Source organism: Microtus oregoni, unplaced genomic scaffold, assembly GCF_018167655.1.
Source record: "Microtus oregoni isolate MIOR12 unplaced genomic scaffold, Mior012 000087F_ref0000451, whole genome shotgun sequence".
Lineage (NCBI taxonomy): Eukaryota > Metazoa > Chordata > Mammalia > Rodentia > Cricetidae > Microtus > Microtus oregoni.
The window spans coordinates 261309-277305 of record NW_024544554.1 but is presented as its reverse complement, the minus strand read 5'-3'; the positions used below and the strand labels follow the sequence as shown (position 1 = coordinate 277305).

The following is a 15997-nucleotide window of genomic DNA, read 5'->3' as shown; positions in this document are numbered from 1 at the left end:
GTGATATGTTGATGTTTTCTTGATCATTTGTTGAACAATAAACACATAATTCACTAAAATATCAAATTCATGATCATTTCAAAATGGATTCAAAATGTGAAGTAAGTGTACCTATCGCACAGTTTAGCTTCTGATGTAGCTGAAAATATTATAGTAAAATATCATATATTAAAGCATGATTTAAGGAAAGTTATGAATTATAATAGTAAAATTTCATTATTAAAGCATGTCTTAAGGAGGTCATGAATTATAGTAAAATATCATATATTAAAGCATGATTTTTAGTAAAATATCATATTAAAGCATGACTTAAGAAAGGTCATAGATACTACATAGTACCCATCAGAATCAGAGTAAAGGCTTCATGGTCAAAAACTAAAACCTGTTTGAGAGGCTGGTGGTGGTGGTGCACACCTTTAATTCCAGCACTCAGGAGGCAGAGGCAGGTGGATCTCAGTGAGTATGAGGCTAGTGTGAACCACCAGGTGGTGTTTATGAGTCCACATCACCCCAGCAAAGGCTTACAACAAGCTCAAGCATGATATGCTATTCACTTAGAGCAGGTAACTGTAATAGGCTTAAATGAGCTGTTAGTCTCTGAAAACAATTAGCTGTGTCTACTTCTCAATTTAATTAATGTCTCATGACAAATAATCCCAATATTTCCATCCTTCTTCCAAAGTTCCTACTTTTCACAGTTACCATCCTTTTCTTTGTTGCATGCCCCTGCAAGTTAGAAGCCAAATTACTTCCCTCCTGTTAATAGACAATAAACACGAATGTTCAATAAAATCAAGATCACACAGCTAAAAGAATAGCAAGTCTTCCCACCTCCACCAAGTTTTCCATTTCTCTCATTAAAGGAGACAGTCTTTATTATACCTGTCTGCCTAGAGTGAGTACGTAATCAATGTTAAGGCTGGACATACCTAAGTGTCAGCTGAGTTTACAGAAGGTGAAACAGAACCATCCACAACTTCTGATTTGCTGCTGAAGCCTCTGAAAATGTCCCAGGCTGTCCCCAGAGCTCGTAGTTCGCTACTGTATACCCTGGCAACAAGATCGAGCTGAAGGGATTAGGGCCCAACAGCTGCAGCTTCTGCGCCTCTGGTTGCACAACAGTGACGTTGCAAAGCCCAGAAAGCAAAGGCTGAAGAAGGACACCTGGGAATACAGCAAGAGATCGTGAATACATACCACATCTTCAGTGAGGATGTAGGCTACGCAAGCAAAAGCAAAAACTAAGCTTTCAATTCAGGTGCCAAGAGTTATTCTAAGACTCTGTGGCTGCGATATCCTATAAAATAGAGACCGTTCAGTTTTTAAGTCACCTTTCTGGGTGTGAACACAGATTTTAGAACCCAACAACTACATCAGCATGGGTGTAGCATTGTTCTGTACCCAAGAATCAGAAGACCAGGCTTCCTTCTCACCGAGGCTGAATAAGCAGGCTGGGATATGGTTCTCTGAGCATCTCTACGCCAGCACAGAGGTGTGTACTTCAGGGCTCATATAAATTTCCTTTCACTTTCGTGTTGCAGGAGGAATCAAAGCCAAGCAAGACTGCACACCCAGAAATGTGAGTACAACTTCTAAGACATACTTTTAGACCGTGATGTACACAGAGCTGAACTCAGGTCATTTCATATACAGGATAGGTCTAGGCATCCCAAAGCCCAGTTTTCATTATTCATGTCAATAATCACTTATGACTTGGGGACATTTAATTCTTATATTTCTCAGCTTTATCTCATATAAAACAGGAACATAAAAAGCACATAAGATGTATTTGGGCAATAAATATTACAGGTAAAACATTCCTGGAATTCCAAAACCCTGAGGAATTCACACTGCTATGCAAAAGCAGGTGACTTTGGTCCGAGGACACATTCCCTTTTTGACTCTGTTTAAAACAAGCATGAATAATGAGCTAATAAATAAGAATTATTTGCCTCTTTCAGAGAGTTATTTGAAAGATCATGAGGTCCCCGGTGCTAAGATTTACAAGATCCAAAACTTCACAATCAATTATATTAACCAACATGACAATAATCATTTATTACACTGAAGAGTACATGGAGACGGATACCTTCAGCTTTGCCTTTCTGTAAGGAATCTGTCTCTATTAGGAAAGCACGTGTTAAACACACGCACAGGCACACACACACGGTATACACACACACACACACACACGGTGCGCGCACACACACACACACACACACGGTACACACACACACATACACACACACACACACACACACACAGATGCTCGTGTTTGAACATTTGGCCCACAGCTGTTTGAGGAAGTTGTGAAACATTTAAGAGATGGGTCTCCATTGGAAGAAGTAAGGTCTAGTCACAGGTACAGTAACGTGTCTATCCCTGTAGCGGTGAACCAGATGAACCAGTCTGGCTACCACTATAACTGTACGCCACAGATTGACCAAAACATACCATGTTTCCATGTTGTTTGTGGATAATAATGTAGACACTCACACAGACATTTTCATGTAAGGTTTTTCTGTTCTTTGATGTTTTAAATAAACTTTAGAAACCAAACTATAAGATAAAAACTACACGTTCAAAATGGAGATTGTACAAATAGATTTAATTTCATGCTCTCAACACATAATCATTGCGAACATCATCCTTCCAAACTGCTGGCTTTTTTTAAATTAGACTTTCCTTTCCTTCTCCTTAGCTTCCTTTTTTTCTTCCCAAATACAGGTCTAGCAGTCACCAGGACTGCCTTGACTTCGTCCCCATCATCCTCACTGGAGCTGCTGGTACACACAGCAGACACATCCCTTCCGTGAGCCTCTCTCTTCACGCTGGGCAAATCCGAGTGGCGGGCTTTTGGTGACTCCGCTGTTCTTCTTTGCTGGGAGCACATCTCAGATGAACTTTCTGCATCCTCACCTGAATCCCCGGGGGACTCTGAGAGGTAGGGGTCCCCCAGAAACCCACCACTTCCTGAAGACCTCCTTCTTTTGGGGTCTGATGTTTCTCTTGGGCTCGTCAGGCTTCTTTTGGGGGTGTTTCCTTTTGCCTTATCCAGGGTGCCAATCTCTTTCTCCAGCTCGCCAGCTGTCTCTTCTCTGCCTTTCCTCAGCATGCATGTCACAGCTCTGTTCAGCCTCTGGCTTTTTATGTGCTTGGCATCTTGTTTTTCCTGTTGAGCTAATCTAAAAAAGGAATCAATTCGTAGCTGGGTCTAAAATAAAATAAAATGATGAATCCAATTAGTGAGTAGTTTCTAGACCAAAGCAATAAATTCATCTCTGATCACTCAGATTGGATTACTAGTTCTAAGAATTCAAGATTCATGGCCTGCCAATCTACCACTGTGGGGATTTGGAGGTTTTGTTTTGCTTTGTTTTGTAACAACTGTATCCTCTTCTCTGGCAGCAACAGAATTTCAGGTCAATGTCTAAGTCATCCAATGCTTTTCTCTTAAGAACATTAACATCATCATATAGTACCTTCAAGGGACAAATTAGGCACCATCAAAAGCCACAGGAAACAAAAATCCACTGTTAAGAAGATATTCTTCTTCTTCTTTTTTTGGTTTTTCTGAGACAGGGCTTCTCTGTATAACAGCCCTGGCTGTCCTGGAACTCTCTTTGTAGATCAAGCTAGTCTCAAACTCACAGAGATCCACCTGCTTCTGCCTAGTGCTTGGATTAAAGGCATGCACCACCATGCCCGGCTGAAAAGATACTCATATCTAGTGTGTGTGTATAACAGCATTATTCATAATTACCCAAAAAACTAAAATTCCCAAAAGAAACAGAGCCAATATGAACTCCTTTGTGGAAAATACGCTGATCCCCCAAAACTGTAAAAAGCAATCTACAGAAGAAGGTATATGCTGATGAGGCAGGAGGAAGGAGAGACCCACTCTATCCAGAGGCATTTATCGAGGAGCAGATTAACATGAGAAACAAGGGAAAAATAAACCCATGTCAACAACTATTAGGAGAGAGGTAGCAGTTTTAATCTACTATTTTACTTTCTAATTTTAGGGAGAAAAAAATGAATAATGGAAAGGGAAAATATATCACAATGGCATTTGTCTGAAATTACGGAATAACCAGTCACTAGCAAATACTCTCATTCTTAATGAGCTTCTACCGCTGGTAGGTAAAAGCCATCAGGTAAACAAGAGGGAAGCCCTGGGAATATTCTTACGATCAGTTGTATTGGATGTTTTTCCCTAAATTACCCAAACTTAATGGGAATTGACTTTGCTATCCTCAAACTGTAGTTTCGTTCTTATTTACATGTATGTTTTATGAGTGGCTTCTGAGATGAAGGAAGGCTTACCCAATGTGAGCAAGACCCACAGGTAAGAAAATCATAGACACCCATTTTGAAGAACTGAAGGCCACCGAAAAGGGCATTTTTCCTCCTACAAAACCTCTCTTACAGACCCTAAGTTGTAACTTGAAATGTTAGTGTTGGAAGAAAATTGAATGATTAGAATTATTTTGGAGTGACTACTTCCTGGGCTTTTAAAAACTGAACACAGCTCCAGAGAAGTAATACATTTCAACTCAAGCATCTTTATATGAAACCATTTATTAGATTAGAATTTTTTCAAAGTCAGCATAAATAAGGACACTGCAGGGTTAACAGTGATATTTAAAAAATGGATTCAGGGCCCGATTTTTCCTTTCCGTTTCAGTCTACTCTTTAAGGCGTCACCATTCCAAACCTTCGGACATTAAAAATAAGAGTTAACTGGACAGTAACAGCAACCACCCTACCAACTGTAGTCGTCACTCTAGTCATAAAGAAAATCCACAGTTACCTGCTGGACATTCAGTTGCTTGAGTACTGGAAAAAGGGATTCATCTGTCTTCGTCCTGTTCCAGCCAAAGTATCTCTGACAAAATGTGTTGGTAGTTAAGATTTACAGATTTTTTTTCCTTTTTAACGAGACTTAACAAGTAATAAACAAAAAGATCCAAGAGGCAACCATTGATGCCACTCTCTGTATCCCCAGGGACAATCATATTCATAAAGATTGAAGTGGTCAGATAAGAGGCTGGCAAAATAAGCCACTCTTAACAAGATCATCTTGCAGCATGTTCTGGTCAATCTCCTAAGGCAGAAGACACTCAAAGATTTATACTAGGACATCACAGACTCCTCACTACAGAGCATGGCTAACCTAGAATAAAAGCAAGGAGTGGATACCTTACATATTTGTTTAAGAAAGGAAGTTGTACTGGGGTTAAATCTATCATCGGTGTTGAAACCGCCATCCAAATTATTATTTAAATGCACAGAATTGCAAAGCCAGTAATTTTCCATATTTTTTCAGAATACTTAATCGTAAACATGTGGTCATGTCATGTATGCTGTAGGTGCTTTTTTCAAATTAAGATTCTTATTGAAGGACAATTGTCTCATATGCATGAAGCCCTGAGCTCATTCCCCAACATAAAAAAAAAAAAAAAAAAAAAAAAAAAAAAAAAAAAAAAGACATCTCAGTAAAACTAAAGAGGAAAAGAACAAATAGGGCCTCAGATAAATAGAACACTGGAGAAAAAACAAAGCTAGGTTCCTGTCCCTTACACTTAAAACCCAACAAACCTTTGGCTTAATAGTCCCATAAATGTTAAGAAAGGATATTCTCTAATCTTGTCCACGTCAGGCTTGCCCCACAGAAACGACCCCCTGGAGTCATCCACCACAGGCTTGAGGTAAGCATCCGCGACTGCAGGGTTGGGGAAGCCAGGTGTCAGCTGCAACTTCCGCAACTTCTTCTTCACTTTCGTGTCGTGGGGGCTGGCTGCAACCTTCTTGCTGTTCTGAGCTTCATGCCACCACTCTCTGCACGATAATGGAAGCAATTAATTACGAGGCAGGGAGACATAACAGTTGCCACGCTGGAGAGGAAGAGCGAAATGTAAAGCTCTGAAATGTAATTCCAAGTGGTAATTCTAGCATAGGTATGTAGTATAGACTATTAAAAGCTACAGATCTCCACGCCTCTCGTCAGTGAAATGGATGATGGTCTAGTGAATCCAAGATAGTCAAGAACGCAATGGCTGTTTTAGTGCTGATACCAATCCATACAGAGTAGGCTAGGACAGACGGGGGTTTATGTGCAGAAAGAGGGTAGGTTTTTTTAAACCATAAATAGTAGCAAGAACTATCGTTATCCGGTGTACTGGGCAATGCTCTAAGCAAAAATAGCCTGTTAGTTTAGATTTTTTAAGTTAAGTGCATTTTTTAATTTTTCCATCTTAATGTTAATTTACTATGACAAGTTAAAGGAAAGTCACTTTTTTGGGTTTTGGTTTTTTTTGTTTGTTTTGTTTTAACAGTCCTATCAAGAAATGAGGTTAGTCCTACAGCTATGACTTTAGATAATGATCAGGAAGTGACAGTCACAGAGCCTGAGACCAGCCTGTCCACTTCCTATCTCTACAGCCACCACACCTTGAGGAGCCTGTGCTCAGGCAGAGGTCCAGATGGAGAGCATCAAAGGCCTATCAGCATTCTGTCTGTCTCTCACTGCCTGGAATGTGAAACATTCAGCCGGTCCTTGAGCTGCTCCAAGACAGGGAGCAAAAGACCCTGAGTAAGCTTCAGAGTCAGGAACAAAGCCACCACGCGCTGCTGGTAGAGGCTACCGAGGTCTGAGGTAGGTAACTACAGTGTGCCAACAGAAAACTGTAGAAAACACTATGGAAGTTAAAACATGCTCCTCGCCTACCCAGTCGTTCAGTTCCATTTCTTCGCGTATTATTAGTACCGGGAACTGGGTTCCAGCCTGCAGTGGCTCAGTGAGTGACTTGGCTGCCATCTAGAGTTCAGGAGCCCTCATAGCGGTCTCCATCAATAACAAAATGCAGGGGGGAGCAATGCTTTCTTTTATTCTGAAGATATTTTTTTTGAGTACACATACTCAACAAGACAAGAACAGATATCAGCACCTAGAAGTAAAACCTTGCCGGGCCGGTGGTGGCGCACGCCTTTAATCCCAGCACTCGGGAGGCAGAGGCAGGCGGATCTCTGTGAGTTCGAGACCAGCCTGGTCTACAAGAGCTAGTTCCAGGACAGGCTCCAAAGCCGCAGAGAAACCCTGTCTCGAAAACCCAAAAAATAAATAAATAAATAGAAGTAAAACCTTCGGAAACCCAGATGCTTAGACTGCTCATTGATATCTCTCAACATCAATGCTCTAAATTCCCCCAATAACAAGACAAAGACTAACAGGACGGATGCAAGAGCGGGATCCAGTTATCTGCTGCATCCAAGAAACACATCTTAACATCAAGGATAGACACAGTGTAAAGGAATGGAAAAAGGTATTCCAAGCAAATGGGCCTATAGAGGAAGCTAGTGTAGCCATTTTATCTGACAAAATGGCCTTTAAGTTCAAACTAACACGTAAAAGCACAACCACAGCCAGGACAATGTGTTTCCAATAGAGCCCAGCAACTCTTCCACAGCAGGCCTTGAGTCCTGCAACGCAGCTGAAGCGGATCAAATTCTTAACATCTATAACCTAAACACAAGGGCCCCCACCTTTGTAAAAGAAACGCTACTATAGTTTAAATCACACATAGACCCTCACACACTGATAGTTGGAGATTTCCATACCCAACTCTCTCTAAAGGACCAGTCATGTAGACATAAACTAAACAGAGAAATGCTGGTGATAATTGACTTATAAACCAAATGAATCTAACAAATATTTACAGAATATTTTACCCCAACATAAAATACTTCTTCCAGTAGCTCATGGAACTTTCTCCAAAGTTGACCACATACTAGGACACAAAGCAAGTTTCAACATATATATATATATATATTGAAATATATATATATGTATATATATACATATATATATACACATACACACACACACACACACACACACACACACAAATAATAATACCCTGCATCCTATCTCACCACCAAGGATTAAAAGTAGATTATCAATAACAGAAACAATACAAAGCTTACTAACTCTGGGAAACTTAATAATTCACTGATAAATGAGGAATAGGTCAAAACAGAAATAAAGAAAGAAATTAAAAGACTTTCCAGAGTTGGATGAAAATGAATACCCAAACTTATGGGATAAAATTAAGGCAGTTCTAAGAGACAAGTTCACAGGACTAAGTGCCTACATAAAAAAGACTGATATACCTTTATTCAAACTTAAAAAAAAAAAGACAGAAAGAAAAGATCTAAAAGTAACAAAACTAGACATGAAAAGGGGAACATAACAAGGGACACTAAGGAAATCCAGATATACCTTTAAAAGACTGGAAAATCTAAAAGAAATGGATAGTTTTCTTGATACATACAACTCTCATCCAAAAAAATGGCTCAAGGCTAGCTGGTTTCAGTACAGAATTCTACCAGACTTTCAAAGACAATTTGACACCTCAAATTAAATCCACAAAATAGACACAGGAGGGCTGGAGAGATGGCTCAGTGGTTAAGAGCATTGCCTGCCCTTCCAAAGGTCCTGAGTTCTATTCCCGGCAACCACATGGTGGCTCACAACCATCTGTAATGAGGTCTGGTGCCCTCTTCTGGCCTGCAGACACACACACAGTCAGAATATTGTATACACAATAAGTAAATAAATATTTTTTAAAAAAATAGACACAGGAAGGAACATCAACTCATTTTGTGAGGCCACAGTTACCATGATCCCCAAATCACATAAAAACCCAACAAAGAACAAGAATTACAAAACAATTTTCTTTGTGAACACAGATGCAAAAATTCTCAACAAAATATTTGCAAGCCAAATCCAAGAATACATCAAAAAGATCATCCACCATAATCAGGTACACTTCATTCCAGAGATGCAGGGATGATTCAATGTACTAAAACTCAATAAATGTGATCCACCATATAAACAAATGAAAGGAAAAAAATATGATCACTTTATCAGAAGCAGAAAAAAAAAACTTTGACAAAACTTAACACCCCTTCACGATAAAAGCCCTGGAGAAATAAAGGATAGAAGGGACATACCTAAACATAATAAAGTAAACAAGGGGCATACCTAAACATAATAAAGGACACAGGGACATGCCTAAACATAATAAAGGCAGTTTACAGTTAACCTGTCTCCAACATTGAATTAAATGGAGAGAAACTCAAAGCAATTCCACTAAAATTAGGAGCAAGACAAGGCAGTCTACTGTCTCCAGGCCTATTCAATATAGTACTTGAAGTCTTTCCTAGCACAATAAGACAACAAGGAGATCAATGGTAATACAAATTGCAAAGGAAGAAATCAAAGTATCTTAATTTGCAGATGATATGATAGTATATACACACGACTATAAAAATTCCACTTGAGATCTCATATAGCTGATATTCACTTTGAGCAAAATGGCTGGATACAAGATTAACTTAAAAAAAATAAGTAGCCTTCCTATATACAAATGACAAACGGACTGAAAAAGAAATATGAGAAATAACACCTTCCACAATAGCCTCAAATAATATAAAATATCTTGGGGTAACTCTAACCCAGCAAGCAAAAGACTTATATGATAAAAACATCAAGTCTTTGAAGAAAGAAACTAAAGAAGATATAAGAAGATAGAAAGATTTCCAATGTTCATGGATTGGTAGGATTAACATAGAATATACGGCCATCTTACCAAAAGCAACCTACAGATTCAATGCAACCCCATTCAAAGTTCCAACACAATTCCTCACAGATCTCAGATGGACGATTTTCTGTTTCTTATAGAAACACAAAAACCCAGGAAGCAAAAACAATCCTGAACAAAAGAACTGCTGGAGGTCTCACCATCCTGGATTCCAAGTTGCACTACAGAGCTGTAGTAATTAAAACCACATGGTATGGGGATAAAAACAGACATGTTGACCAATGGAGTGTGACTGAAGACCCAGACACATATCCATACACCTATGGACACCTGAATTTTTATAAGCAAAGCAAAAATACACACTGGAAAAAACTATCGTCAATAAATGGGTGCTGGTCAAACTAGATGTCTCCATGTAGAAGACTTCAAATAGATTCATATTTATTGCCCAGCACAAAACTCAACTTTAAACGGCTTTAACATAAAACCAAATACACTGAACCTGATAGAAGAGAAAAAGGAATAGCCTTGAACTGGCACAGGAAAAGGCTTTCTGAACAGAACACCAAAATCACGGGCATGAAGATCAACAACAATGATGTCATGAAATTGAGAAGCTCCTGTAGATAAAGGACACAGCCATTCTGACAAAGCAGCGGTCTATAGAATAGGAAAAGATTGTCACCAACAACCTTGACTTCTTTCATAACACTGAACTTGTGGTAAACAATTACACTGGCAACACTGAACAATTTCATTTGCTTTTGCATTACCCAGTCTAAGAAGGAACTTGAGGGTGTAGACTGTAACTACTTACCTTTCCCATCACTGAGTCCTGCATATAACATATCAGCTACTCTAAACATCTAAATGAATCCAGAGGCAGCTCACACAATAATGAGAGCTGCAGAACTGGCTTTGTGTCCTTGGACAAGGATAAGCCAGGCATGAATAAAAAAAAAAAAAAAAGACTCAAAAGGGCCTTAGAAACCACAGTCACTGTCCCCACTGCTCCTTCAATGAACAGTGGCTTGGGACATCATGATTTCAGAAACCCCCAAGGTGGTGGCACACACCTATAATAGCATCTATGTAGGAAGCTGAGGCTGGAGGATTGCACGTTTGAGCTCAGTCTAGGCAATACAGTAAGAGTTCAGCTTATAAAAAAATCCACTTGTTAATCTGAGTATTTAAATAAATAACCTGAATTAAAGACATGAAAAAAAAGCTTACGAGAATTTTAAGAGCGGGTCCAGGCCGCGCCCAGGGAATTCATTGAGAATCTCCATGGCTGTTACACAGCCAACAGTCGGGATCCCTTCGGTATAATCGCTGCCCAGTAGATACGCCAAGTTGATTAATTTGCTCCGGTCCAGTCCTGTGTGAATAGCAACAAACAGATTTAATAACTTTATAAAAGTTATATAACATAAATATTTTATTATATAAACTGTGTATGATAAACCAATATCCAAAAGAGTTTCCGTCGTTAAATATCATTATATTGAGATTCTCAAGTTTTAACCATTCTCATTTTAAGTTCTCTATGTATGCTCACCTCTACGTTAGCTGTCTGACCTGCTCCGTCTGACCACAGGCACACGCGTTCCACTAACACCTGCCTCTAGTGAGCGTCTCTGAATGAACTCATCCCAACTCCACTCTCTTCCTCTGCTCCATTATACCACCGGCCCAGAAACGGGAAACTAGAAGCCCTCTTCCCATATCCCTCATCCAAGACACAAACACTATGAGGCTTCAGTTTCTTCTCAGTGATGTAACTACTGATAGCCCCCTCCGTCCCCATTCCCATTGGCCTCCTTACTTCCCTAGAACAGGTATATAAGCAATCTTCTGCCTCAGGGCCTTGAATCTTTAAGTGCCTCGGACATCATCTTTGTTGACTACATTTTCTCGAGGAGCCTGCCCGAGGCTGTGCCAAACAAAGCCTTCCCGGGTTCCCGGGGAACACCTCTGTGGGAACATCATGCAGCTGCTCCTCGTTCTCCTTCTGCTTTTACACCAAACATCACATTATGACTTGTAAACACTGCCAGCATCTTTTCCTTCCACTAGACTGTTTCATTCGCTGCTCTTTTCCCCACTGTCAAGGATGACTGGCATATGAGAGTCAGTGTGCATTGCCCAGCTGAACAGATGGATGGACACGCGGTCAGCATCAGAAGCAGCAACGGCTCCATTCCCTACCCTATGAGAGCATCTCTGATTCCCTATAAGGGAACTCAACTAACCTTGTAGATGATTTAACTACAAGAAAGACATTAGAATTTTAGCTTCTTAAATCCGAGTTTTGAAATCCTATAATTTCGCATTTCCATTCATGCATCGAATTAGTTCCTTCAGGAGAAAAAACCACGTGAGGCAAATCAGGACAGTGAACTGTGGGAAGTGACCACACTCTGAATCTTACCTAGCTGGTTGTGAAAGTCCACGTACTGGTAGTACTCTACAAACTTGTTTTTGTTAAAGAAATTCTTATAGACATGCCGGGCCCCAAACAGCCAGATATCACTATCATCAGTGATGGTCCCAGAAGTCTGATCAGTGAGGTCAAGAATGGCACACTGCGCCTCTGCCTCCATGGGAGCCTGGATGTAGGGGATGCCAAACAGGCGCAGGAGTTCCTGTAGTAAGAGAAAGCACCCACAGAGAAATGCACTGATGACCTTGACCACAAGGGGTGTGAGGCTGTCACACAGCCCTTCCCACAGAAGGACAAGTCACAGAAGCCCAACCTGGAGTCACACTCACTCACCTGACTTTCTAGAAACATCTGGCCCGTTACCGAGGCAGCGATCCGTTCTTGCTGCTGTTTTTGAGCATTCAGTGAGTTCTGTTCTGCCAAGAGGTTGTTCTCCAGGATGTCCAGTTCTTCCTATAAAAAAGGCTCCCATTCACAGATCATTCCAGTTACGATACAGCTATGTTCATTTGTTGCAAGAAAACAAAATGCCTGCATTTCCTCTGGTGGAAATGACCAGTAACCTGCTGCTCCTTACCGTGTTCCCCTCTTGGGATTTTGAGGAAAGACTGTCCCTTTCGGTCACCTCACTACATCATATGAGAAACCTATCCATCCCAGGTGCAACTAACATTTCTTTTTATTTCTTCTTTTCTTTTTCTTTCTTTCTTTCTTTCTTTTTTTTTTTTTTTTTTGTTGTTGTTTTTTTCAAGATAGGGTTTCTCTGTAGCTTCGGAGCCTGTCCTGGAACTAGCTCTCCTAGACCAGGCTGGCCTCGAACTCACAGAGATCGCCAGTGCTGGGATTAAAGGCGTTGCACCACCACCGCCTGGCTCGCAACTAACATTTCAAAAGGGAACTATGAGTAACAAGAAGATGAATTAAGAACAGCTAGTAAATATTTATCCAGCAACTCTTAAAAATCTCAAAAGCCACAGGCATGGCATCCTCCGCACTAAATTAAAACATGGTATTACATGATTACCAAATTAATATCTTGCCATTCATTAGGTGAGCTCTCGGCATCTCTGTCAGCGTTTCTGTGCTCTTCTTTGGCCACGTCCTCGCTGTCGGAGCTGTCCTGTTGGAGTTCTGTGTCCCTGGAGCTTCCTTCCTGCGGGGTTCCTCTTGGTTCCTCTTCATCTTGTTCAGAGTCAGATTTAGAAGTCTCCGGTGACTCTGTTTGGAGTTCACCATCACTGACCACACTCTGTACCTCAATGAAACTTCCTGTCCAAAATAGAATAATGTCACTTCATCTACAATGAGAGCATCAGGGTCACTCTGACGTCATCAGAACTTTCTAAACAGTTGTGAAAAATATGAGACCCCAAAGGAAAGGATTTAAGTATAACCTCAAACATGCAATTAACTTGTTATTTTTTTAAATATTTATTTATTTATTATGTATACAATATTCTGTCTGTGTGTGTATGCCTGCAAGCCAGAAGAGGGCACCAGACCCCGTTACAGATGGTTGTGAGCCACCATGTGGTTGCTGGGAATTGAACTCAGGACCTTTGGAAGAGCAGGCAATGCTCTTAACCTCTGAGCCATCTCTCCAGCCCCTTAACTTGTTATTCTTAAACACACTGCATTACAGATGCCCGCCTAGCACTTCCAAACAAGCGTTTTCAACCAGACAAATTGATCTGCTAGGCTTTTGGTCACTGAAAGTAGGAATCAAATTCTCAAAAACTTATATATCAGCTATGTTCTGTAAACTAATCCTGTTTTTAAAACTCATAAAGGAAGCCTGGGAACAGATAGGCTGGCAGCAAATCTTCACATCTGGGTCTGCAGGAAGCAGGAAGCAAGAATGACAGAGGACCTGGCATGAGCTTCTGAAACCTCAAAACCTACCCCCAGTGATATACTTCCTCCAGCAAGACCCACCTACTCCAAAAACGCCACACCTCCTAAAAGTGTCATTCTTATGAGCCTCTGGGGGCCATTTTCATTCAAATCACTACAATCATTCTGACAAAAAACTCAACAGAGGAATGTTGGCACTAATAGATGTTATAAACCAAATGGACCTAACAGATATTTATAGAACGCTTAACCCAAACACAATAATATATGTTCTTCTCAGCATCGCACGGAACTAAATGAGTCTCAAGATACAAGAACACTGAAAGAACTCCCTACATCCAATCGGACTACCATGGATTAGAGCAGGATATAAACAACAAAGATAACACAAAGTTTACAAACTCAAGGAAACCAAACCACTCTCTACTGGATGAAAAATGGGTCAAGACAGAAATAAAGAAAGAAATTCAAGACTTAATAGAATTCAATGATTTTCGTTTTGAACACACAGCACATCCAAACTTAGGAGACGCAGTGGAAGTGGTGCTAAGAGGAAAGTTCATAGCAATAAAAGCCTGGAGCTAATCTCATCCTAGCAACCTAACAGCATACCCGAAGATCTAGAACAAAAATAAGTGAGCATACCCAAAAGAAGCAGATGGCACGAAGTAATGAAACTGAGGGCAACAAAGAGAGCAATGCAGAACATCAATGAAACAAAGAGTGGAGTCCTGGAGAAAGGCAACAAGGCAGACACAGAACCAGAAATGAAAAGGGGGACATAACAACAGACCCCAAGGAAATCCAGGATCATAAAAGCCTGTACCAGCCAAATTGGAAAATATTAAAAAAAATGGATAAATTTCCTAACAGGTACCACTTACTAAAGTTAAGATTGGATAAGCAATTTAAACCTGAGGAATTCAGGGAGCTCACCCAGAAGCCAGTGCTGACTGATAAGCTTTACTAAGAGTCAAGGGCTCCCTAAAGAAATGCTAGACCAGGGTTATAGCAGAGTCAGTACAAGAAAAACCTCGGCATCCTGGCCAGAAGTACAGAAATGATCAAAATACAATTAGGAATTGGCGAAAGTCGCAAGAGCTTGCTTGAGAACAACCACTCCCCCAGCCAAAGTGAGGAAGCTTTGAGCAAATGTGTTATAGTATTGTTCTGTAACTGAATACCGCAATCCACATGACAACAAAAACAGCCAACAGGGGAGAAGGGAAAGGGTCTTCTCTATAGTAGACTATAACTAATCAACGCCTAAGGAAGGATGGAGTTGGTCACCACCACTTGGCAACTATCACGGTAGGCCTCTGCTCAGACAGAGGTCAATCAAGGATGCAGAAACACATGGCAGGAAGTTTGCTTGGGTGCAGCATATTCTCATAGGCCCCAACTTCCTTTCCGCTAACTGACAGAGAAACTAAGATGTAGAAATCGAGCCAGGCATGGTAGTTCAGACCTGTGCTCCCAGCAAATGCCCATAAAGAAACAGCAACATGCCTTTGACTCTGGAGTCAAATTTTAGCAAGGAAGCGACTACCCAAATAAACAAGCTATAAATAATGAAGATCACTTGCATATGTGTACACAAAAATACAGAGACAGAGATATGCAAAGAGTGCACGGGAGAGACAGAGAGAGGGAGATATGGAGAGGAGGAGTGGAGGGAGAAGAGGCAGAAGGAGCAAAGATAAGGAGAGGCAGGGAACATACAAACAAACGGGGCAAAATACTGGCCTCTAAGGTTAGGTGTGAATCAGTCAGTAGTCTATGACAGCTTTTCACTCCTTTAATTTTTGCAAGTTTGTCAAAGTAGAAAGTTAACAAAAGCTAAAGGAAATTCAGCTTTCTTTTCCCCAAGCATGGCACTCCTTTCCTTTAACGATACCAAGGACAGAGGTGCCAAGATGGTTCATCAGTTGACATTTGCTGCTCTCGCAGAGATACTGCATTAAGCTTCCCAGTGACCAGAGCAGCTCAAAACCCTGTGTAACTCCAATTCCAGAAGATCTGATGCCCCCTTCTGGCCTTCATGGGCACTGCATGCATATGTGAAATATCCATACATGCAAAATAAAATAAAATC

The 15997-nt window shown here is 40.6% G+C and overlaps 1 protein-coding gene across 2 annotated transcripts in view; it reads right to left on the bottom strand.

Moving 5' to 3' along the window:
- Positions 1–2591: 2591 nt before the first annotated feature.
- The window catches only part of LOC121442176 (DNA repair protein complementing XP-G cells homolog), a 28158-nt gene continuing 14752 nt past the window's right edge, over positions 2592–15997 (bottom strand). The window contains exons 9-15 of one of the 2 annotated variants that reach the window (XM_041643605.1): positions 13073–13317; positions 12382–12501; positions 12037–12250; positions 10839–10983; positions 5641–5841; positions 4814–4898; positions 2592–3214 (exon numbers count right to left, since the gene is read on the bottom strand). In XM_041643605.1, the coding sequence (XP_041499539.1) occupies positions 2645–3214; positions 4814–4898; positions 5641–5841; positions 10839–10983; positions 12037–12250; positions 12382–12501; positions 13073–13317 (1580 nt within the window). In that variant the 3' untranslated portion in view covers positions 2592–2644. The remainder of the gene's footprint in view (positions 3215–4813; positions 4899–5640; positions 5842–10838; positions 10984–12036; positions 12251–12381; positions 12502–13072; positions 13318–15997) is intronic. The other variant, XM_041643606.1, reaches the window with a different exon arrangement.